The 24,918-nt window shown below is 44.5% G+C and overlaps 1 protein-coding gene across 1 annotated transcript in view; it reads right to left on the reverse strand.

Moving 5' to 3' along the window:
- The window catches only part of GMDS (GDP-mannose 4,6-dehydratase), a 583,437-nt gene extending 558,945 nt beyond the window's left edge, over positions 1 to 24,492 (reverse strand). The window contains exon 1 of the mRNA XM_090039384.1: positions 24,178 to 24,492. Within this exon, the coding sequence (XP_089895510.1) occupies positions 24,178 to 24,288 (111 nt within the window). The 5' untranslated portion in view covers positions 24,289 to 24,492. The remainder of the gene's footprint in view (positions 1 to 24,177) is intronic.
- Positions 24,493 to 24,918: the final 426 nt, after the last annotated feature.

Here is a 24,918-nt window from a genome sequence, read left to right on the forward strand (position 1 = left end):
GGAGTCACTCGCCACCCCCTCCAAACAAGCTGCCAGCTCCATCCCATGCCCTGCCCCACTGCCCTCACCACAGGGGCCTCCATCTGTCCCCTCCCCAAACCCCTTCTCCCCCCAACAGACTTACCAGCCAGACACTGCTCTCCAAGCTGCCAGGCTGCATATTAGCAATTGGATCAGTATCGGGTGATACAGCTGGTCAACAACCAACCATTGGTACACCCCTAATTAAAATACGTATAGTAGATGCTTGATTTTTAGTATATAATTTTGGGGGGGGGGTGTTCTGGTTCCAAGATAGCATACCCCCCCTCCTAAAAGGAGTACTTTTAGGGGCAAGGGGAGGGACTTCTGGTGGCAAAGGTCAGGGGTTAAAGGTGGGACTTCAAATCCCAAGATAGTGATTGGGGGCAGAGCTACCCTTATGGACCTCAACAGCTCACAAGAAGTCGTTAAATGGCCTTCCAGCTGAAGTAACTGCCTACCCTAATTTAGTCCCTCCAAAAAACTAACGCAATGTAGCAACCACTGCTGAAAGTAATTCTGACAGAAGTTTCCCTGACAGTCAAAACTAGTGATTGGGATTTTCTCCAAGTATCCAAAGGCAGTGAATGGCATAGAGCTGAGCTGTGATACAGCAATACAACCCAAAAATGAAAGAACACCTTTCAAAAGGATTTAAAGGAAAAAGAAAGAAAGAGGAGGAAAATCAGATAAATAGTTGGCAGGAAAAGCCTTTTACTTCCTTGTTACCTTATATGTTACAGCATTTTACAGAAGTAATAATAAATTCATTTTTAGTCATTAAAGTCTTAGGTTTGACTGACTTCAGCAAGTATAATATGTGCGTGTTCACATGCAAAAAGGGGGAAAAGATTACTAAAATATTCTTAAGAAAAGCAATGTAAGCAACTACTATTTTAAAAACTCTGTTATATCTATTTTTCAAATCAGAGCATGTATGCCCATGCAAAAAAAGTTATAATGAACAAAAAGAAATATTTGTGTTATAACTCCATTTTAATGCATAAAAGACTACCTTTTAGTTTTATTTGAAATAAACCCAAATATTCTTCTACCTTAGGAAAACTGAGACTATATGTTCATCATCTTACTTTGCATAAGGTCTTCCGTATTAATTCTGCCTTGCAAAGGCATATGCTGATAAACTGCCATTTTGCCTTTTACCTCTAGGTGGAGAGCTTTACTGTACCACAATTGCTACTAAGCACTAAATACTGCAAGTCAGGAAAAGAAAGGCAACACCTCCCTACCATATGATTAACACGTCAGGGTTAGAGTTTACAGAGCCAAGTGAAGTTTTTCCTACACAATGGCAGCCTGGAAAAGAGCAGAAACCAAAGTGAAAGGGACTTGTCTCTGCTTTATCATTTGCCTTCCCGTCAACATGAAACAAAACCCCACAAAACCAAATCAATCAGTCCATACTTTACATTATCTTTTTGCCAGGCAGTAGAAACAGCTAGTCAGGAAGCAACTAGTAGTAATGCATTAGTTACTTTTCTGGTCAAAAAAGTAGTCCTTTCAGATTCTACCACTCATACATTTTCCATTGATTACACTTCTTCCTGCATAAGTGTTTCTTCTATGTTCATATCCCATCACAAGAAACATTAACTGGCATCCATTTCTCAAAATGTGTCAAAAAATGAGATTCATGTCACACTCATCTATTTAATATTTTATGGCACTTGGGGAGCATGTTTTTTGTTTCAGTTTCTACTTTTCTGTAGGAGTACACAGAGATTACACTTAGACTGGTCTAACTGAATGGCAATTAATCTAAACCCATATTCATAAAGAAGTTCAGTGCACAAAGACTGGTTTAAAAATGGTGCAAGTGGTTTAAGACAGGGCTGGTGCAAGGTACATTCAATTCAGATTGATTTAGGGTGGGATGGTGCATCCAACTTCTGTACTGTTTCCCTATAGATAGTGGGGGGGGCGGGAAATGCTTGTGTGCCCTGCATGAGCCATGGGACCTGGGGACCCAAGCCCCTGGGCCACATCCCCACATCCCCAATACCCCATCATGAAGCAACCCACGGCATACATGCAGACTTTAACCCTGGCACCTGCACACCCAGCCAGAAACCACCATGCTCCTGTGCCTGGGCATAAGCCTACAGACCACATGCCTGGCACCTGCATACCATTTCTCAGAGGCCAGAGCCAGGCATCCTGCCACCCAGACCTCAGAATAGACAACACTTCTGAGTGGGAAGCAGCCAGTACACGTGACTCACCTCTGGTGGGCTCGGGTGATAGGAGAAAAATTAAAACTGGGCCTGCAGTGAGAAGGGTAGCCATGTGCTAGAACCCACATCAGTGTGCACCCACCATTCCTTCTGTCTATCCATCTACTTCCTTGAACCCAGACCTCACCTATCCGCAGACACTGAGATGCCACTGGTACCACTGCAGAGCATTAAGGAACATGTCCCATCCTCCTCCACTACCTAACCTGTCACACAACTGGGACTCCAGGAAATGGGGCAAAGAGAAGACTCAGCAGCAACTCCACAAAAGGCAAGGCAATAGGAATGTGTTCCATGCACATTGCTCAACAAATTAGGGGTGTGAAAGGTTAAACAATTAAATCGTTTAACTGAGAAGTGCAGTGATAACTGGTTATCCTTTACCTCCAGGCAGGCAGTCTGGCAGGAAAGTGGGCGTTGGGGGAGGGAAGGGAAGCTGCGTGGTGCCCCAGGAGGAACCAGAAGGCAGAGGACGAGGAGGGAGGAGTGAGGGGAACCAATACCAGTAGCCTTAGAGGAAAACCAGGAGCAGCACAATGACTCACTTAAGCAATTAGCTGCTGATTCATGGTTGTTCCCTCCCTCCCAAGGCATGGCTTCATGTGGGCTTCATTGACTGAGCTTGCCTCTTCCCCCACATCCCGCAGTCAAAGGGCTCTAAGAGCCAAAGCAGCTGCCAACAGCAGCTATGTTGAAGCTCCTGTGTTATCAGTTAATCATTTAACTGATATAATTAGAAGAGCTTAAACTAACATTTTTTAAACAATATTTATATCCCTACAATAAATGCAAGTACACCGCCACAACATGGACTGGGTGCAGTGTCAGGCCAAGATGAAATAGATGAAGATTCAGTATAGGCACATGCAAGAACACCAATAAAAAGTCCAGGACCAGGATGTAGAGCATGCCCTTCTACAAGGAACTATCCCATTTCCTTGACAGGGACAGGGCCACCCCATACACCTACAGCACCCAGGGAGCAGGGGGAGTTGCTGGCAGGGACCCCACCAGAAGAGGCAGCACAGGAAAACCCTGCGATGATTGAACAACCAGCTGCCTATGAGCAGGTCCACAGGGCTCTGGTCCCCGCATCACTGCAGGATCGGGTAGTGGAGTTAAAGCTGTAGCTGTTGCTGGACCTGAGCTCTCTTGACATCTTCCTGGGTAGAGATGAGAGCAGGAAGCGTGGAACACAGAGCATGGAAAAAAGCTTGAATGCCACAGGAGTCAACAGTCAGGCTCTGGAACTTGAGCCTATGCCCTCCACCTGACTGGAGCACCTCAACCCTCCACCCCTTGACCCCAAGGACCGTGGCCAAATACACGGCCCCAAGACCCACCAATACCTGTTCACTACCCCCCCCTTCCAGATGCATGGAGTGATTCCCCCCAGGCACAGATTGAGGATACCCATCTGATTTGAACCCTAGGGGAAGTCTATGGGTACCAGGTGACCCCAAGTCGCATGATGCAGGCAGTTCTTGTCTCAATCCCTTAAGCGACGTCCTCACCCCACCCTGGTCCCAGACAGCACAACCTCCCCAAGCCCTGAACATGAAGAAAACCTCACCCCATGCAGTTTATTCAAAACAGAAAAGTAACAACTAAGGACAGTGCACACCAGAACTTCTTTGGTAGCCAAGGTATGGGGAACCTCTACATGGGTCAAGTCAAGGGTCCAGCATCACATCAACAGTTATGGTGATTGCAAATTCATCCATGTGTGTCAACTCATAGCAGAGCTACAGGTAGCACGCAAGGTGGAGTCTCCTGTTGAACAGCAACTTGAGCTTCCCCCATGTGCTTTCAAAACAGACAGACTCCCTCCAGGTGCTGACCGCCTCCCAGGGGACCATGTCTTCCAGCAGGAGCAAGGCATATTGTCTGGCATCCCCCCGGAAGTAGTGGGGAAGTTCCTTCACCTGGGCCCAGCTGACTCTCACCAGGGAAGCATTTGGAGAAAAAGTACCACTCCTACACAGAAACAGCGCTGAAACTTTGTAAAGAAAGGACTGGGGGGCAGGGGGAAAGGGGGAGTAGCGCAAGGGCTCTGCTGGCATTCCTCAGAGTGGTCAGTCCCCGCTTGCTCCAGGGATGCTCCGATTTCCTGAAGGACCCCAGGTCTCCAGACCCTGTCAGGGAAGTGGAATAGGTGCCCACCATAGTTCCTGGAGGGACCTCCCTCCCTGGCACATGGCCCAGCACTGCTATAGGACTTAGGAAAGTGCCGGTGAATTTCTCGTAGCAACCTCCTTGTCTCTGTGTGACTGCCCAGGCAACCTCTGGGAGGGTCCCAGATTCCTGCCCTTGTACTTCATTTTACCAGCAAAAGTTGCAACTTCATACAAAGGCTCTATGTCTCCCCTGTCAAACTGCAGAAACACCACTTGTGCAAGTGAGAACAGCATGCTGAGGATGAAATGCTGACTCAAGGCACAAAGCTGCAAAGTGCACAAGGGATACGTGGAGGTGTCAAAGCAGAGGAGATGCTACAGCCTTGGTCGCTCTCTCCAAGTGCTAGGTGTGCACAGCTGACTCTTGGCTCCGTTTGCTACAGGACATGCATGAGAAGAGCGGTCCCATGGGAGGGGCCCCTGGATGACAAGCAGGGGGGAAACAGTCCCCATTATACCCCGACTCAGAGCTAGACCCAGGACTGGATATGTGGTGCAAGGGAGTCAGCAACTCATGGTCTCTGGAAGTAGAAAGGCCCCTGGCTGGGCTTGAACCAACAGACAGTGGTGGATGAGATGAGTGGGACTGGGATGCCTGGGTGTTGATGCCAGGACCATATGTTATACTGCCCCCACTCTCAGAGCTTATCCATGCCCCCTAGCCCTAGCAACTGCCTTGTCTAGATCAGGCCATTCCAGGACAGTCCCAGTTAGGCACACACAGAAGCAACTAGAACAAAAGGTAAAGGACAGTCTTCCAGCTCAACTGGGCCAGGCTGTCACTAGGACTGGAGCTGGCACTGGAGACTGCCTGTCCCAGCCCATCCACCCACCAAGCAGAGCTTTTTTTGCTTCCTATGGCCCCTTTCCTGGCCTGGGTCCAGCTGCAGGGGAGTGGCACAGCCACAGCAGGAAGTGGTACACCCCCCTCCCCATCTTATTTCACCCCTCTCACAAATCGCCCCCTCCAACAGTTTGCTGGTTTGTGTCAATGGGAAGAGGGACCAAGCTGAGACAAGAGCAGTGTTCAACAGGTTTTCTTTATTAAAAAGAAGAAAAAATTGGCAGCTGCAACATTTTCAACCAAGGCACACCTCTTTGCACTGATGTGTTCCCCAATGTGTGGCCCTCAGGGGAATTGGAGGGAGAAGGGGGTGGCAAAAGAACAAATCAAACTAACCAGGAACCGGTATGCAGGCAGCACTAGCCAGGATTCAGGGACAAAGGAGTCCAAGTACCCATCTGTAAAAGAAACTCTTAGTACTTCCAATTGTTATTGTTTAGTACCGTATTTGAAGAGAGAAGTCCAAAACAGTTTTTCCATGTAGAATCATACAATCTCTCCCAAAAAAGTATTATTCTCTAGAAGATGGACCATTACTGATATTCCTATGCAATCCTAGGATTCAAACTGTTCATTCTCCACAATGTATTTATAAGTGAAAATACATCAAGCTTACAGAAGACAGGAAAGTTAGAAGAAAGAACTCCAAGGAACTGTGTTATAAACAAAGGTTTATTTAAACATTGGTTCTATTATTTATTTATTTTTTTATAGTTAATTATGGCATACATCAAATTTCTTTTTAAACACACCTCAGAAGTACTTGGCCAGCCCATGGAGTACCACAAATCTGCACAAAACAGGTCTTTTAAAGACAAAGAGCCAACTTTCTTAAGAAGAAATTACAGGGTCCAGAGGAGGGCCACTCATATGGTCGGGGGCCTCCATGGCCAGCCCTATGAGAAGAGGCTGAGGGATCTGAATCTCTTCAGTCTCCACAAGAAGAGACTGAAGGGGGATCTTGTGGCTGCCTACAACCTTATCAGGGACTCGGGGAAAGTCTGTTCACCAGGGTCCCCCTTGGAGTCACCAGGAACAATGGCCACAAGCTGAGGGAGGATAGGTTTAGGTTGGATATTAGGAAGAACTACTTCACGGTAACGGTGGCTAGAGCCTGGAATAGGCTTCCCAGAGAGGTGGTGCTCTCACCTTCCCTGGAAATCTTCAAGAGGAGACTGGATAGGCACCTGGCTGGGGTCTTATGACCCCTACCACCCCCAGTGCTCCTTCCTGCCTATGGCAGGGGGTCAGACTAGATGATGTCTAGGTCCTTTCTGACTCATTGATTCTACATTATTTGGTGATATAATTTTGTATGGACAGAGTCCATCTAAGGTACTCAACCCTTTCCCTGCCCCCCACTCCCCCATGAGCCAAATGGGCAGTGCCTGGTCCAACCATGGACCAGATGGTGATCCCGACCCAGGGCCATCTGGCCATGAAGAGAGGGGATGGAGGCAGCCCAGCCTGAGCCTGGTCTCTGGCAGTGGGGGGAAACCAAACATGGTCTGCAGGGGTAAGTGGTGCAACCCAGTTTCTACCAGGCAAGCAGGGCTTGGGAATTTGGTCATATTAACAGTCACTGCTCCCCCACCACCAAAATTCTCAGACTTGTGGGGAGCCCCATGGGTTAGATAAGATGTATTTGGCCTGTGGGCTAAAGGTTGAGCACCCCGATGCAAGGCACCATACCAGCAATTCTCAATTAGAATGCCACAGCACCCTGGGCTGCCTTGAGATCCTTTTAGAAGTGCCAGTGTTGCATGTTAGCACTGGTAGGTATGCAAAACATGATGATTCACAAGATAAACCCAGAGATCTCAAAAAGGAATCCAGTGTTAAAAATAATCTGACCTTTTGCGGTTTTTGCAACAGAAAAACTGCTTTATAATTTTTACTCTTTTGACTATGGAAAAAATAAAGAGCCAGCATTTTCCAAGGGGTTCCTCAAGCCTAACAATGGGTGCCCTGAGCCGAAAAAGTTTGAGAACCACTGCATTACGCCAACTTTAATTCTGACAGGGTTCTTGCAAAGGCTGACTTTATCTGAGATCTTTTCAAATCCTCCAGCAAAGTATGCATTATGTTGGCCTTCCAATGTTACACTACCCTACGTTTCACCAATGTGAATGTACATGAACAAACTTTATGTTAAAAATATGCTTCATCTGTTCAGTTATGACACTATGGTACTTCCGTAGCATGACAGACAGTTTGCTATTTGACGACAGATATGTAAATTAAGAACACAATGGGAAGGATAGATTTCAAGTTCACAGACAGAGCTTTACTGTCCTACAAAGCAAGTGAACTTCAGTTTAAAATACAATACAATATTATTACATAATAATTTCTCCTGAGGTAGCTCTGTCCTTTTCCTGCCTTTGAAACATGATTACCTCTCAATTTTACGTAGCGCCTTCCCTTCATTGGACCAGCTGTTTGGCAAAGTGTAGAGGTGCTATGCTCTTGTCAGGCTTTGTGCTACCTGTCACAAGGTTGGAGCCACCTAACAAACTGGACATCAAAAGCAGCAGCAAATCCAGAAACTTCAGCTTTTCCAGTTTCTAGCTACACAATGAGCACCGTCTTTTTCATGGAATTAAGTTTCACCATGACGCATTAAGAAGGGTAACAATATGCCAAGAAGTAAGTCAGTGTTAGATACGGATAGGATCCTTGTTCCCATATTAAGCACTGTCCCTCTGGGGGTGGGGAAAAAAAAAAAAATCTAACAACCATTTTAAATGCAATAAGAATATCCAATTTAAATACTTTATAAATAATCCATTTTCATGTGCGACTATGTGCCTACATGCAATGCAAAAGGAGGTGTTCCTGAAATCAGATTAAAGTATCATTACATCTCTCTCTTTCACCCACTTCTTTGAACATCTCAAAGGTTCTGCAAAGAATCTATTTTTTTTTATCTGTTCTGCACTATTATCATTTTCACAATCCATGTTTCTGCATCACTCAAAAAAACTCTTTAGATCCAAGCTGAACAGAGATAGCTCCAGGTTTCAAAGCCATGCATAAAGGAAGACTACAATATCCAAGTCTTCCTTTGGCAAGAGGTATGCACAAAGTATAACCCAATTCCAGTTACACTCAAATTAATTTATCTGGTAGGCCAGACAGCTCTATGCCCCAGAGCATTATAGTGTTAATCCTACTTCAACCACAAAATGCAATGCATCACTCTCCAGCTACTTTACCAAGTTTAAAAACAGTAAGCACAGAAGTGGTTACCAAGTTTTTGGTTCTCCCTATGATGTATAAGGGTAGGTCACACCTCAGACAGTTCATGAAAACATAAGCAACTAAATTATTCTGGATTCTGATGTTAATGCTCCACATTGTTTTCTTAGCTTCCTAGTGCTGATGCTCAAACTGAAAGAACTGAAAGGCGATCAAGTGTTGGTTTTACATGCTTTAAGACAGAAGATGTCCAATATCCATATTGTAAAGATACACTTACGTATGCATCTTCCAGAAAGGTTTTTCGCTGCTAATGTGTTCAAATGTCGTGTTGACATTAGATATGAGAAGAGGGTTCACCATCTCTAAAATACACCAAGTATTTACTTAAATATATGTCGCACTCTTAAAATATCCTGATAACCAAATATACCTATGAAAAACTTAAACAACAACAACAACAACAACTACTATTTGGGGGTAAAGGGGGCTGGACTTGAAACATCAGACAAGACCAGTCCACTCTAAAGCATAGGTAAGTTACTTTCAGCTTCTACTTAACACCACAATACTCTGCTTTTAAATGATAAAGAAAGAAATGAGCATTTTGGATATATGAAATCTTATTTCATGCCTGCAAATCTCAAAAGGAAAAGAAAACTTATCTAAGGGAATTCAAGTCACTGTTTTGAAACTTAAAATGTTTCCTTGTAAGGGTATAACAGCAAACATCTGTGAGGAAACAGCTATTAATACTAACCATGAAACTGATGTACAGTAAAGGAGATGCTACTTTTGGCACTATAAAGACCATCATCAGTTCCATTTTATCTGCAAGCATTTAACACACAGCTGTAAAACTGCCCTTATTCAGACTTGATAAAAGGTTAAATACAGAGGCAGCATGACTGTGCTTTACCTAGTGATAGACTCAACTATACTTATTAATAATATTGACTGGGGATTTCCGATTTTGATCAATTTCTTGTAATATAATTATTTTAGAAGGAAGGCATTTATCCAAAGTATTGGAATAGAAAATAAAATAGTTCCAATTTTTAATAATGGTGATAAGAGATCCTGCATTCTATCATCCATTAGTCTCATGTTTACTCCTGTGAAAATAGTTGGGAAACATTTACTTTAATTCCTAAATTAAAGTACATTTAAGATGCTAGCATGCAGACAAATATCCTAGCAGCAAGACTGTCTCAAACTCCCCCTTGTTAAAGGTTAACAAGCACTCCTTTAGCCTAGAAACCTACCTGTCTGTAGTACAAAACTACAAACAACAAGAGATCATTATTAGATTAAGATTTATTCTGACATCTGCAGTTGTCATGGGCAGGTGGGGTCAGACCGCATATTCAGACAAAATATGCTCTTGTGGGGAAAAAGGAGATACATGAAAAACCATTATTTGTGAAAAACTAGCCATATGTAAACATGATTGCAAGGACATCCTGGAGCAATTATCACCCCCCACATAAAAAAAAGTGAGATTCAGCACTTCAGTAAACCAACATGCATACTGATGGGAGACCATGCAACAGACATATATAGTTAAAGAAAAAAAAAAAAAGACACGAGTCAAAACTCCCAAGCAGATGCAACTAGAATCCAGAACAGCTTTTTCCTAACAAACTTGCTATTTTGCACACACTGTTATGCAAATTTTAAAGACATAGTTAGAAAGGATAAAAATTAATACTGACAAGTAATATGAAAAATCATCATATGAACTGAGGCAATAGCAAGTAAATCAGCACAGGAAGAGAAAAACATTAAACTACTAACCCTTGTGAGGCAATTCATCACTATGAGATAATTTGTTGAGCATAACAACGTGGTAGGAATCTGACTGAGGGCTTAGAGGTTTTCTTATTTTGTTTGTAAACATGTTAGAACCAAGTCTTTGGAACTGCCCCAAGTAAAAGCCAAGAGACAGAAGTAAGACACTACAGCTCATGGATAAAAGATATACCAGAATTGGTTTCTCTTCTCCTTCATCCCCACCCAAACTACTCTCCAACTCCAATTAAAGGAAATTTAAACGTGAATTTAAAAAACACTGAACATCAACTAAAAGTAGATTCAGGAACTACACCTATAAGTATTTTCTTTTTAAAAGAAATAATACAAAAAACAGTACCGTAGAAGCAAAATATATGCAATTAAATAAACAAAGCAAAAACAACTCTCATTTTTAGTCTGTGACTGCCAACTGGAAAAAACAAACAAAAAAAAAAAACCACTTTCTAAATTCCTTCTTAGCATTAATCTGATAGAAACAAGTTATAAAACTAAATACTACTACTGATCAGAACCAAGTTTACAACACTGGTCTGTTCAGCATATTACATGTCTCATCAGGCCACAAGCTTTAATTAAAAATGTGGGTTTTCATCTCCATGAAAACTTTCTCTTTAACTGATTTTTGGCCACCTTTTCTCATGCTCAATCCTTGACAGCAGGTGTCAAACTAATCTGGCCCACCACAGCAGGATCTTTGGGCCAGTCTGTAGCTGGATCGGGCCATGTGAAGCCAGCCCACAAGCCCCATGCAGGCTTGACCTGGCACCGTGGGCAATGCCCACTGCTCAGGTACCTTCTTGGGCCAGTCCTGGTTGGGCTCTAGATATCAGCATGTACTGGGTCCCCACTAGATTTGGCACTGCACACAGTGCAGGGGGCCAGCACATGGTGTGCACTGCATATGGCACCCTGCCAGACTGGCCCTGGATGCTGGCCTTGACAGTCTAGTTTGGACCAGTCCTGAAACCTTTGCACTAGGTTAGTCTAGTGCAGGTGCCATACACTGTTCATGCCCCAGATTAACACCCCCCCCCCCCCCCCGCCGTGCCATAAACAGCACCTGCAGCACCAGGTCCAGCCTGTAAGTCTTGGGCTAGCCTGACATGCAGACCCAGCCTGGCATGCAGGCTGGATCCAGCCATCTAAATATCTTTACACTTACCTGCAGGCCGCATATTTGCTATCCATGATCTAGAAGTGCCAAAGTTACAGGGGAAAAACCATAGGTTCCAGTCCACAGGTCTCAGACTGAACTCACATGCAGGACACACTGGTATCAGCCTCGTGCGTTGCATGTGGCAGATGGAACCAGTGTGGTATGCTGCACATGACATGTAGGGCTAGACCTAGTGCCATGAGTGCTACACTTGGCACAGACGGCAGGTCCAGGGTGTTCACTCTGGATTAGCTGTGCACTGACTGAGGCCAGTCCAGATCAGGCCATGATCAAGCCCAAACAGCACACAGCTGGGCTAGCAGGGCAGCTGCATGTAGTATGTTTGCCCTCTGGTTCTGCTACTACATCTACAGCAACATACTATACCACAGGAAGCAGAGGTGGCAAAATCTGTCCCAATTGTATTACTGGAGAAATGTAGGAGAGTACCAACATCAGAAACACAGTCTCAGCAACAGTAAGAATTGCATTTGCTAGCAGACACTGAAGAGAGTCATGAATACTTGCAATATGAGTATCAAAAGACTACTGGCTAAGCCTGGGTAAATAGTTTTAAGTGGAGGTAGCATCTGTATACAACAGTAAGTGCAAATGAAAACATAAGCAAGAGCATACCACCAATCCAAATATGCTACTTTCCTATCACATTTCCCAGTTTATTGAAGTGTTGGTGAATGCACAGGTGTTTTACACTGGCAATAATAATATAACCACCCCTTCTGAATTAATCAATTGAATTAAAACAAACAGCAAACTGTTTGGACCATTTCATCGTTACAGGTACTGTACTGGTTATTTTCAATTTGCAGAGCATGCATTACATTTCACTGTAATTTAACTGTTTAGGCTAGCTAGATGCTAGCTGTGGTAAAAATACTGCTGGCAATATGACTTTTGCTGCAGATCAGATGGATTATGTCATCAAATGAAATACGTCTGCTATTTCTTTAAGTGACTGAAACGTTACTTTCTAGTTTGAAAATTCAAAGTTCAAAAACATTCTTCCATACTACATAAGGGAAGAAACAAACAGTTTAACATTTGAAATTTTACCTGAATTTCTTTAAATACAAAATTTAGTAACAAGTTTGTATAGACTACTAAACAGCCAGAGAACAAGAATGTAGCTTGCAAGAAAAAAGAAGGAACTATAGATTCATAGATGTGGGGGTCAGAAGTGACCTTGCAGTTCTTCTAGTCTGACCCCCCGCCCTGGGCTGGAGGGAAAACTGGGCTCAAATGACCCCAGCCAGGTAGACATCAAGCCTCCTCTTAAAGACCCCCAGGGTAGGAACTATCACTACTTCCCTTGGAAGTTGGTTCCAGATCCTAGCTGCCCTGAGTGTGAAGTAGTGCGTCTAATCTAAACCTACTCTCTAGTAACTTATGGCCATTATTCCTTGTTACTCCGGGAGGTGCTCTGGGGAACAAGGTCTCTCCCAAACCCCGCTGGTCCCCCTCAGAAAGTTTATAGACGGCCACCAGGTCCCCCCTCAGCCTTCTCTTGCAAAGGCTAAACAGGTTCAGGTCCCGTAGCCTATCCTCATAGGGTCTGCCCTGTTGTCCCCAGATCATGTGAGTGGCCCTCCTTTGGAGGCTCTCAATGCTGTCCACATCCCTCCTGAAGTGTGGCGCTCAGAACTGGATGCAGTACTCCAGCTGCGGCCTGACCAGTGTCGAATAGGAAGTGGAGGATCACCTCCTTGGCCCTGCTAGTGATGCATCTACGGATGCAGGACAAGGTACAGTTAGCCCTACTGACCATGTTATCGCATTGCTGGCCCATGTTCATCTTGGAGTCAATAATGACTCCAAGATCTTTCTGTCACTGTGCTTTCGAGAAGGGAGTTTCCCCAACCTATAGGTATGCTGCTGGTTCCTACTTCAAGTGCAGCACCCTACACTTGTCAGTATTGAATCCCATCCTATTTTCATTTGCCCACCCCTGTAACCTGTCCAGGTCCTGATGTAATCTGTCCTTCCCTTCTAGCATGCCCACCTCACCCCAAATCTTGGTGTCGTCTGCGAATTTAAACAGGCTGCTCTTCACCCCATCATCCAAGTCACTAATAAAGAAATTGAACAGCATTATTTATAGTAGATGTAATTAATGTCAGGAGGGTCATTTCATTTTCCAACTCCAAGTAACCCAGAAAGGTACTCAAAACCTTAGGTTAACATGTCTTTTCTACACCCAGAAGTTGTTTTTACTTCACAAAATTTGAAGAAACACAAGCGAACAAGAAGAGAAATGACTACAATAAATGTACAACAATACATTCGCAAGTGCCTATTTGGAACACAGTGAGTGCATCTATATTCATTAATGCACCACAGTTACTGCGCACTAAAATTTAGTACTTGTATCAGTTACTGCCCATTCATTTAGGACTTGATTATACAACTGTGCAGTAGTGCCAGCACACACCTTTTTAGTGACACGACTGTGAAGTAGCCCAATAAATACTGCCAAGTAACACATTAGCACTGTTTGTGCTGTGACACGCTCCTGCGCAGTATTAAAAACTATTGTGCAGTTAGCATCTTGTGTAGACACGCCCAGTATGGCCTTAATAAAGGGAGTGAACGTTTACAAAGCAATATCAGTAATTATATGGATTTGAAAACTCCTTATCAACAGGAAATAAAAACTTTGCCTAAAGTGGGGGGGGAGGGGTGGGGAAGGGGGAGCTTAAGCCATTAAACTGTGCTTTCAATTTTGAGTTTCTAGACCTTGTTACAAAAAAATTCAAGGCAAGGAAATAAACAAGAAAAAAAATTCCAAACAAATAGAAAATACATACTTGCAACTGTAAACCAAGTGCAAACAAAGTTTTGTGTTCACAATTCAGCAACTTCACAGCTCCAGAGACTCTGTTGCTGTTTTAGGTGCCAAACAGCAATCTGAAAGTTAGTATCTAGTTGCACTGCAGTCACAAAAAAAAAAAAAAAAATTCTAGACAACAAATGAACCTATCAAGCTACGCCAATAGAGTGGTAGGACCAAGGCATCTTCTTTAAAAAGAAAGCTATCCCTTGAGAGGCCCAACTGAGACTACTGTGAAAAAAGCAACTGCACCAAAGCCCTGTCCTCACAAACATTCCCACCAAGGTTCATGCAGCAGAAGGACAGTTATCAACCTTGTTAACATTGACAATGCTTATACAGACTCAAAGGAGAATATGATCTACTATTTAGCAGTTGAATCTTAAGTGAATTCTACCTTGCACATACTATCAAAGATTTTAAGCAAAGTTATTGGGTTGTATGTTTTTGTTTAAAATAATGCTCATCTTTAAATCTCAAATCCACATTAGATAGGAACTTACTGAAAGACCACTGCACTGATTATGGAGGAAGTAAGAGACCAATGAAAGCCTCACTTTTAATTGCATGGACGTCAAAAAACAAACATCACAGCTTGCTGCATATGATATAGTTTAAATTTATGCAAGTCTAATCCATCCATCTTGGAGAGAGAAATTCAGTATATCTTTTGCAGTCACTCCTCCCGAGAATGGTTTGCAGGAGTCTCAACACTGGTATTTATCCTGTACACCCCTCCTGTAACCCAGGCCTCTTCCTCTGAAGTTTTATTGGAGCTGCTTATACCTGTCTGGGAACAATGGGGATTCCACACCTGTTTGGGATGCTCAAATTGGCAAGGGGCCTGACTCTTGCTGACCCCCACCCAACTTCATCAGGCACCACTGAATCCAAGCTATGTGAAGGTTCTCTCAGTCCTTTAGTGAAGTTCAGGTTTGCTGGGTTCAACAAGTGGCAACAGGCCAGTTTTCAGTCTGCCTTCTTTGAGAAGAGGGAACAAAAATGCCTTGGATCTTTGCAGTAGGGCTGGAATGTTGTTGTAGCAGTGATGGTCCAAGAAATAAAATGAGGCCAGAACTTTTTTGGCACTACCTTTTATTAAACTAACCATATAGCCTTAAGGAAGTAGAACAAGGATATAAAAGACTACAGTCCTTATAGAAAAACCTTTGTTTTAGATTGATTGCTACATATAAAATTGAAGCTCTGTGCATTTGTTTGGCACTCCCATTTTCTGTGTACATTGTTGAACAACTGCATTTCCTCCCACGCAGATTAATTATTGCAGCAAATGTCACATGTGCAATGAACCGAGTGCACCTGCTGTACCTGTTCTCTGGTTAGAGAACGTCCTTCTTTGGGAATGTCCACATAATTCTTTTTGCTGCTACTCTAGTCCCTTAAACTGAAACAAGAAAAAGCAGAAAAAAGGATCAGTCACATCTGATAAACCCAACAGCAGACCAACAGCAAACAAAGCTGTGTTGTGTGCAACAAGCAAGTGAGAAATTAGAACAAAACTAGTTAAGAACAGTTGTGTGAACAGTATAGAGCAGTGGCCAGCAAACTTTTACAAGCTGCAGATCAAAACAAGCCAGCTCCAGTCTAACATGGGTGTTCCTGAGGGGCAGGGGCTTCACTCTGGGAGGCTGCTCTTGCAACCTTAAGGCAGGCAAGATTCTTTGAGTAGATGTCTCTACAGAGTTTCCCTATGCCTGAAGAAGGGCATTTGTGCCCGAGAAAACATTTTTTCCAACTATTTAGTTGGTCTAATAAAAGATACCACATCTACCTAAAGCACATAGCAGGCAACATTCTTAGACAAACATGGCTACAACCAACAACCTTGCAGCCCTAATGTTCCCACCAGGATACCTGCAATGCCACCACCCCTCAAGAATGCCCTGGGACCATGCTCACCGTGCAAGGGGCTGCCAGCAAGCACTCAGGCCTGGTGCTGCCTGCTCCAGTTGCTGTGGCACCTCCTCAATGCTCAGGCCTGCCTCAGGGCTGGGCAGGCCACATGGGGCCTTAGCATCACAAACAGGAAGCAGACAGATACAGCACACCTGGCAGAGGCTGCCCCACTAGGACCAGCTCCCCTTCTCCCATGGGAAGCTGGGGTGGGCCCAGCTAGTCAGCACAAAGGAGCCTTCTAGGTCTAGACCACAGTTGCACAAGTGAGATGGGAGGCACAGGGAGTCTGTCTCCTTGCCCAGGCCCCACTGCTGCAGAGAAGCTAGGTATATACCCACCATGGGGCTGGGAGTCTCGTTGCTGCGGCAGGATGACCCCACATGATACCTGTGGGGAACTGGCACCTCCCTCCCTCCCACCCTGTGGTGGCAGGATACGAGCACAGGAAAGGTCTGCAGCCCTGTCTCCATCCTCATCTGCAGCCCTAGCCCCTGCTTGTGGGGGCAAGAGAAAGCCAAGGCTCCACAGCTGGGCAGCACCCCCTAGTCACTCAGCCGTGCCTGCTGCTTCCTACCTCACAGCTCCCTGCGAGAGGCCTGGTGCCCACACAGAGCTGGGAGCATGATAAAGACGTAAGGGGCTGAAAGCCATATGTTGCCAACACCTGCTATAGATCTTTTCATATTTAGGCAACTTAAGACTGTTTAAAATAATTGTGTAACCAAACACAGTTGGCTTATTTGCCCCAAAACATCTACAGGAGACAGACCAATGAAGAATCAAACAGTTAACATGAAAGCTCCAGTAGGAACAAGTGCACCATGCCAAATGGTTTGTCAGCTATAAAAATGTACTTCCTTTAGGCATAGAAGGCTGCAGGCCTTGAGTTTTGCCCTTTAACCAGTGACATTATTAAGCATATAGAAGTAGAAAGACTTGTTGTTTGTCACAGAGATATGTGACTGTAGGGGGTCTGTAATTAGTGAGAGGGTAGAAACTGCTCTTTGGAAAAGTCAAACTACTGGAGATAATGGAAAAGCTTTCCAGAAGAAGTTTGCTTTTTTTAAATAAATCACGCTTTGCACTCAGAACAGGACAAGTCATGAAATTGTTTCTCTTGAAATGCAGTGTAGAGGAAGAGTTCTTATTGCCCAATGTAAAAATGTTTCTACAGAAGAAAGTTCTGAGTATAACTCCTCTGTCCTTAAGACCATCTAAAGGTAGGCTTATGACACTGACACTGTAAATGGGAATGAAGAGTGTGGTTCAGTAAGATGCAAGCCAAGTAGCTTATAGATAAGAAAAAATGTGCATCTCTTGCCAGTCTTTTTTCTCCTCACTGTAGTGGGGAAAGCTTGGTTTCATACTTTCAGTTAATTTTAGTTTACTAGTTTCTTATTCTAGAAGCAACTCCCTCAAACTAGGGTATGAGATGCATGAACAGACATCACACTGGCAATTCCATACCTGTTTTAGCTCATCCGATTACTTGATTTTTGGAGCACCATGCCTACCTACCACTCTGTAAACCAAAGTAACTTTAACACCCTGTTTGCAATGTCCAAGTCCAGGCTATTAGTAACTTTTTCAAATTTAGTTTATGCAAAATAGAAGTTTCCCCAAATCAATCCACTCTGCAGAGCAATGAGTTACAAAAGTCTTCTTGGTGTCAGTTGGGTTGAGAATACCTAGTTATGCAGAAGGATAAGGAGTCTATCAAGTTTCTACATAAGAAGAAACTGTTTCTAGGAATGTTAAAATCCCTTACCAGAAAACCAAAAAGGATTATAAAGGCTTGAAAGAGGCAGTGAAATGTATCCATCCAGCTGGGAAAGATAACCAAGCAAAATGAGTGCAGGACAAAAGAATTTTGTCTTCTGTTCAGGTTTAATATAAATACATGGATAGGAAGTTGCTGCTAAGCCATGTAGTTTCATACCAAGAAATACTAACAGCTTCTGGTATAATTTGTGCCCACGTGCTCTGGTAGCAACTCACCGACTCAAGTGCGACTTCAGTTTCATACCTCCACCCTACTTTGTACCCGTGCAGAGTGACAAATGAAAGTTAGCTTTAGCTTTGCTGCTTCCTGGGACAAATCTTGTACTCTCTCCCCTCCCACAACAGGTTCACAATGCTAACTGACACACGTGGCAATTCAGGTGCCACCTGAACATTCCAGTTTGTGTCCGGCACACATCCTGTTCATTTAAGCAAGTATTGACAAGGAAGTGGCAAGATTAACTCTGCCATACAATGAGAGCTTCTTCCTTATCAGAGGAATGAATTGTAGTAGCAGTTCAGAAAAACAAAACAAACCAAACCAAACCCACATTATAATGATAAAAGGAGAAGTATGATAAGTGACAGACACTATCAGAAGCACCGTGACACATCTATAGGTCAGGTTTTCTTCTTGTCATGTACATGTACTAAGACCTTTAAGGTGGCAATGTTAACAGATGCAAGATTTTGAATGTGAAATGACAAGAGAAAGGTTAAGATCCTGCCCTTTAGATTACATGTGAAGACCTACAGTTCTTCTTATTGTTGCACTCCTGAAGAGCACAAACCCCAGAACTCTTTCCAGATGCATTTCATGCTCTAATTCCTACCTAGGACACAAGAGCTAAAGGGCTAGGAAGAAGGTATCAGTTTCAAAAGGAGCCTGTAAGGAAGGCATTGGGCCACCTAATTTTACCTATTCTATCAAAATACTAGGCCAAGACACAGAAAAGATGTTCTGTAATACTCTGGTTCTACCAAAAATGTTGCATTGAATAAGGTTCAAATCTTTTGCTGTAGCAATTCCCTTAACAAGAGATGCCACTGCACAAATTTGGAGAAAGATTAGGAGATGGTAAAGAACCTGTGTGGGAGGGCTGTGTAAAATTTTGGCAGCCATTTTGGTTCGGAGGCATCCATGGCAGGGAGTTGAGTCACAAGCAGAGGTCTACAGTAGCAAAAGGCTGCCAACCCCTGATTAAAGATAATTACACCCTCTCATTCTTGTACAGAAAAGTTACCCTTTTTATTTTACCTTTCACCAAATATTAAAATAAATAAATTAATAAATAGTCAACCCTGTTATTTCCCTAGTGTTCATCTCCATTCATCTACCAAGCATATAACAAAACTGATCACCATCTGACAAAAATACTCCAAGGAGTTCAGCAACTGAGGAAAGCTGCAGCAGCTTCCCCTGCAACTGCTCGTGTAGGCTACAGTACCTATGCCACATTAACTTCAATACAGGCTACACAAATTACCACCTTTCTGTTTAGGAATATCAACATGCAACATCTTTTATCATCATCTTTTACCTCTAGTATTTCTCCCGTTTTGCCTCACAAGCTCTGTCTTGCTCTTCTAGCTTTCAACCTCCATGGCTTCATTTGAAGCAGCCAGTTTTTATAGATACTCACATACACTATACACCAACATACCACAACAAATTTGGCCTGTTCCAAAGGTCTTCTCCCTCAGAAAGGTAGGTTAGCCTCTCAAACCAGGTGTACACCAAGTGGCAATTTTAGCACCTGTGCACCATTTGCACAGAGATTGTGTTCACAAAGTTTAGGACACAGACAAAGAAAAACTTACAAACAAACAAAAAAACCAATCAGGCCCCTATATTCTGCCTGAATTGACCATTGGAAGGGAAGATGCTTTTAATATACCATCACTTTAATATACCACTGGTCACTTTCCACCCACTCAAAAGGCCTCACAAGGTTCTCAGCACGTGCTTCCCAAAGAGTAATAGGGTTTGAAAGAGAGTGGCATCCAGGTGAGCATAAGTTCCCACCCTGGTACACAAAAGCTACAAGGCAGCAGTCTTTATTCAGGACAATCATTTTAACCATCTATGACCTACTAAATTTAATCAAGGCTATGAATGAATGCCTGGCAGGTGGCTCTTTCCTACTGGCCTATAAGCCGTCTTATAAACACCTCTGTGGAGACAATGCACTGAAAAGAAGTGGGGGAGAAGAGGGGGAGGCTTCAGTAATTAGACTTGGCCAAACAGAATTTATGAGCAATAAGAAAGTCAGTCCAGAAGTCAACTGTTCACTGAATTAGGTATTCTTGTAAGGTATTAGTTTATAGCAAGACACCACCCAAACTGACTGTTAGAGAAGTACTTTCCTGACACCCTAATTTTCAAAGTGCAAATATTAAATACTTGCAATGAAGCATATTTAAAGACAACTCTCGTCTCTATTTAAAGACAACAGCTTCAGTACCCATAAAAATAGGTGATGGAGGTCTGAACACCCACAGGTAAGGTATGCTGCATGTTCCCATATATAAATTTGCAAATCTTTGTGGGAAAAGGGAAGTTAAAGAAACATCAACAAAAAAATTTGTAAAAAGACAGCCCAACCATTTTATACAGAAGTAGAATGTTATTCATTCAACAGGCTGTTTAATAAACAGCTTATTCTTATTTCCACCAGGCATTCTTGTACACTGCAGACATAAACCTGGCCACAATGCTTTTTCCTTCATACATCCACCAGTCACAAGTAAACCAGCATCCACAATTTACCTATCCAACTGCAGGAACTGCCTCCCTTATAAATTCATTTCAGGTAATGGAGAGCAAGATGCACTCCACTAAGCTGGAGACCAAGTTCTTGGGTGGCCAGTGATTGTGCAGTTGAGACTCTTCCCTAGTGTAGCAGTTTAAAAAAGGAGAGAAAGAATGTGGAGACTTTGAAATTAGAATAAGAGCGCAGCATTCAATAGCAGTCCCACTGGCCGAGTCTGGTTTCACTTTGTCAGCCTATATAGAAGCTGGCAGCCAACACTACTCCTCAATCTATAGGGTAAAATGAAAAAGAAAAGTTGAACAGCAGAAAGTGACAAACCAGATATGACCCATCTGTGGCCTGGACATTACATATGCAATATAAAACACAGGTCTGAATGTAGTGACTTCTCTGTGGCCTCCTGTGATGAGACAGAGATAGCTTTAATAGTTATATCACTAAGTCCTGAGCTGGTTAACACAAGATTGCATGGCCTGTTGTGAATAAGTTGCTAGCTCAACTCTAGAGAAGCTTCTAATCTGCACCCATTTCTGGAGAATGAAGCAAGCCACTGCTAGCTAGACCTGTTGCCCAGGCCTCTACTCACCTGCTAGGCAGATGAGCTTATTGCAGTGGGTTCAGTCTCTTCCATTAACATCTAATAGTTCCATTTAGGTCTATAGGAGACATCAGGCAGTTCTGTACAGCAGCCATGTCCCATTTAACCAGTCATAAGTTCATCATCCATGAATCTGAACACATGCTTGGTACAATTATAGATGGAAAAGGCCATCCTTACAGTGCTAATATGTAGTGGTTAAATGCTGTTGGTAAAAGGAAATACAAATTCTGCCCTTTCCAATCTTAAAAAGGATAATGCTTACAAAGGGTGATGCATTGATAACAGCCTCAAGCACTCATAAGTACAAGCAACTGTTGTATAGCATCTTTCTGGCACTTTTCCAAGTAACCTTCCTCCAACAGCAAACTGCACTGCACATATAACTGGAGTATGGACAAGGCATACATCCATGCTAGCTTTCAGCTAGCTAACAAAGGCAGCAAGTGCTGTCACATCTTCAGTACAACTACATCATGAATTTGCAACTAAGAACACACTCCAAAATACCCAATGAAGGCATTAGCCTTCCAGCAACTGCTTGTCTTTGCTACTACATCTTCATTACTGTTGTGTAGGTTAGCTAGGTTAAACCTACCCCTGCTATGAACACATCTTCATTTCTGCTGTGGATGCCCTCAGAGGGAAACACCAAAACATGTTCACTTTGTGCGGGCCCATTCCAGTCCTGAGCCTCTGTCAAAGATCTCCATTGTGAGAGCATACTGTAAGGGGACTGTACAGTCAATTGTGACCACATGACAGTTAATAACTAGCCTAAGGAAGGCTTATTTTCACAAGAAGATACTGCTTGTAGGAAGTGTCTGTCTTTCAGATCACTGTTTTTAAGGGGAGAAAAGTCTTGTATAGAGAAGACTTTTCACAGAAAGCACAGAAAGTTAGTAAGATGAGTGCAATTTGCTCATGTAGGCGACACCTTGGACTAGTGATGTCTGTCTGTGGGCCAGATCCTGCATGGAAGGCCACATCATTTGGCCCGAGTCTCTCCATGAGACCAGAATTGAGTCCAGAAATTTGGCAGCAGGAAGAAGAGTAACTAATGCTGTCACTGCTCCCCCCCTCTCCCCCCCAATCACCAAATTTCCAGACCCATGCAGAGACCCATGACCTAGATGACATGTTTCTGCAAACCAGTCCTAGCCTGCAGGCTGGTAATCGAGTTCCACTGCCTTAGACACAATGCAGCGATAAAAGCCTCTCTTTCGGGTCTGTGGAGTTTTCCAAATGAATCCCTTGTACCATACAACAGCTCAAAGCTAGAGTAAGCAGCTGCATACAGCTTGTACATCACAGAACAAAAGGGGCTGTCACTTGGGTGACTAGAGAGAGACAGTACATAACAGCACAGGGCAACTTTAAGGCTTCTGACAGATGGCTATAAGAGGCAGCAGATCAGGATAATAGCATCCACTGCCTCCTCAAGGCCTGGCTACAAGCCTGGGCTAATGGTTTTGCTGCCACCAGAGCTGAACCCAGCTGAGTACCAGCTGTCCGCAGAGAAGTGGCAGGCTGAGGCTGAGCTCCTGGAGATCCATGCTCATTCCAAGTCCCACCACCAACTGTAGCTCAACAACCTACGCCACCAGGACCTCAAAAGACCCTGCTTTGATCCATTAGACCTATGCTAAAACACACATCTATCCATATTTCAGGCCTGGTGCCAAGACATCTGTGTTGGGAATTTTATATGGGTTAGGACCCATTCTTTTCTGGTGGTAAACCTGCTCAGCAGATAGTACTTATAAAGACAGACTGATCTGGAAAGGCAAATATAAGCAACTGTTTCATCTCTCCTCTTGAGTCTGGGAACCAGATGTTGCAGTACTGCAATTGGGCCATTTGTAGAACATCCAATGTCTTGTACAACAGTGAGACTGACTCTATATAAAAATAAACTGTGTTACTCAGAGAGTGCATCTACACACGCGCTCAACTGCGCAGTTGCTAAAGCAAATACTAAATGACTGTACAATAACAAGTACTAAATGACTGCGCAGTAACCACTGTTACGACTCAGTCCCGGCACCGCAGGAGTCATTTCCAACCCTACTGCACAGCAGCTAAATTCATTAGCACTGCGCAGATAACGTCAGTGTCACAGTTGTGCCCACTGACGCTATGCTGCCATAGCTCGTCGCTACAGTGACAGCATTTGGTGTACATTTGCCCTAACAGATGGCACATCTGGAGAAGAACGACTAGGGGAGAAGTCGGGCTGAAGGGGGCCTCCAAGTCATCTAGGCCAAGGCCCCACCCGACTCAAGAGCATCGCTGTCCAAACTACCCTACATACTCCATCCCCCAAATTCTATGTGCGGCTGCAGTCAGCCCGCACACACCACAGACCTAACACCCTCACCTGCCACAGGCAAAGCAGAGGACCCAGTGTCCTGCTTCTAGGAAATGCTGCCAACATATGTTCAAGACTCCCAGGACTGCACACCCGCTACAGAGGGAAGCAAAGCCCCTGCCCCAGCTCACACTGCATCTCCTCCATGCTTCCCTGAGCTTCAGTGCCCTCTTACTACACCCTGCTCAAACTCCAGGGGAGCAAGGACGGCGGAGAGAAGTGCAAGCAGCGACTACTGCTGCAAAGCCCCGCAACTCCAGCCCCCGTGAGGGAGAAACACCAGTGCTCCCTCCCACCCACTTTTTCCATCAGCCTGCTCTGCCCATGAGTCTTGCCGCCCGGCATCACCATCATCACAGTGGCTATTGCCGCCGGCTACCATCACTGCTGTGCTACCATTACTGCTGCTATCCCTTACCTGGCCTGTGATGCCCGTGATGAGCGCGATCTTCCTGGCACTCATGTCGCCCGCCGCGCAACTGGAGCCGGAGCCGGAGTCGGAGCCAGGAAAGGCGGGTGGCTGAGCCATGCGAAGGGGGGAGGCGGGAGCGCATGGGCCGCCCGGAGCCGGGAGGGGGCGGGGCCGCCCGAGGGCGGCGGTTGCTCCTCAGGCAACGGCCGCCGGGCGCGCTGGCGCTGGCACTTCCGCGTTCCGCCCCCGCCCCGCCCCAGCTGCAGCGCGCCCACCTCACCCCCTCCCACACCTGTATCAACCCCGCTCCCTCCGGGCACTTGAAACGCGAGAGCCGCCGCCGGCCACCAATCACGAGCAGCTACAGAAACACGAGCCGCCGAAGGTGCCGGCTCTCGGGCTGCGATTGGACAATGGCTGCAAAGCCCGACTTCCGTGTTCCCGGACGGAGAGGACGGGGTGCCCCTTGCAGGAGGGAGGAGCGCATTGCAGGCCGGGCCGCTGCGTTGCTCCTGGGAAGGGGATGCGGGGCAGCTGGGCATCCCAGGCTGGATGTGAGATAGCAAGTTACACCCCCCCCTCCCGCCTCCAGCATTTGATGCCTGTGCTGGGAGAGGGATCGGCAATACCGGCCTGTTCCTTCTGGTCGCTATAGAGTCAGGCCAGGACAAAAAGAGTTTAAACTATATACAGGTTTTTATATATATATATATAGACATGCGCACACACACACACAAAACCCAAAAA

The sequence above is a fragment of the Crocodylus siamensis genome, chromosome 3 (assembly GCF_052110815.1).
Source record: "Crocodylus siamensis isolate JL-2025a chromosome 3, ASM5211081v1, whole genome shotgun sequence".
NCBI lineage: Eukaryota > Metazoa > Chordata > Crocodylia > Crocodylidae > Crocodylus > Crocodylus siamensis.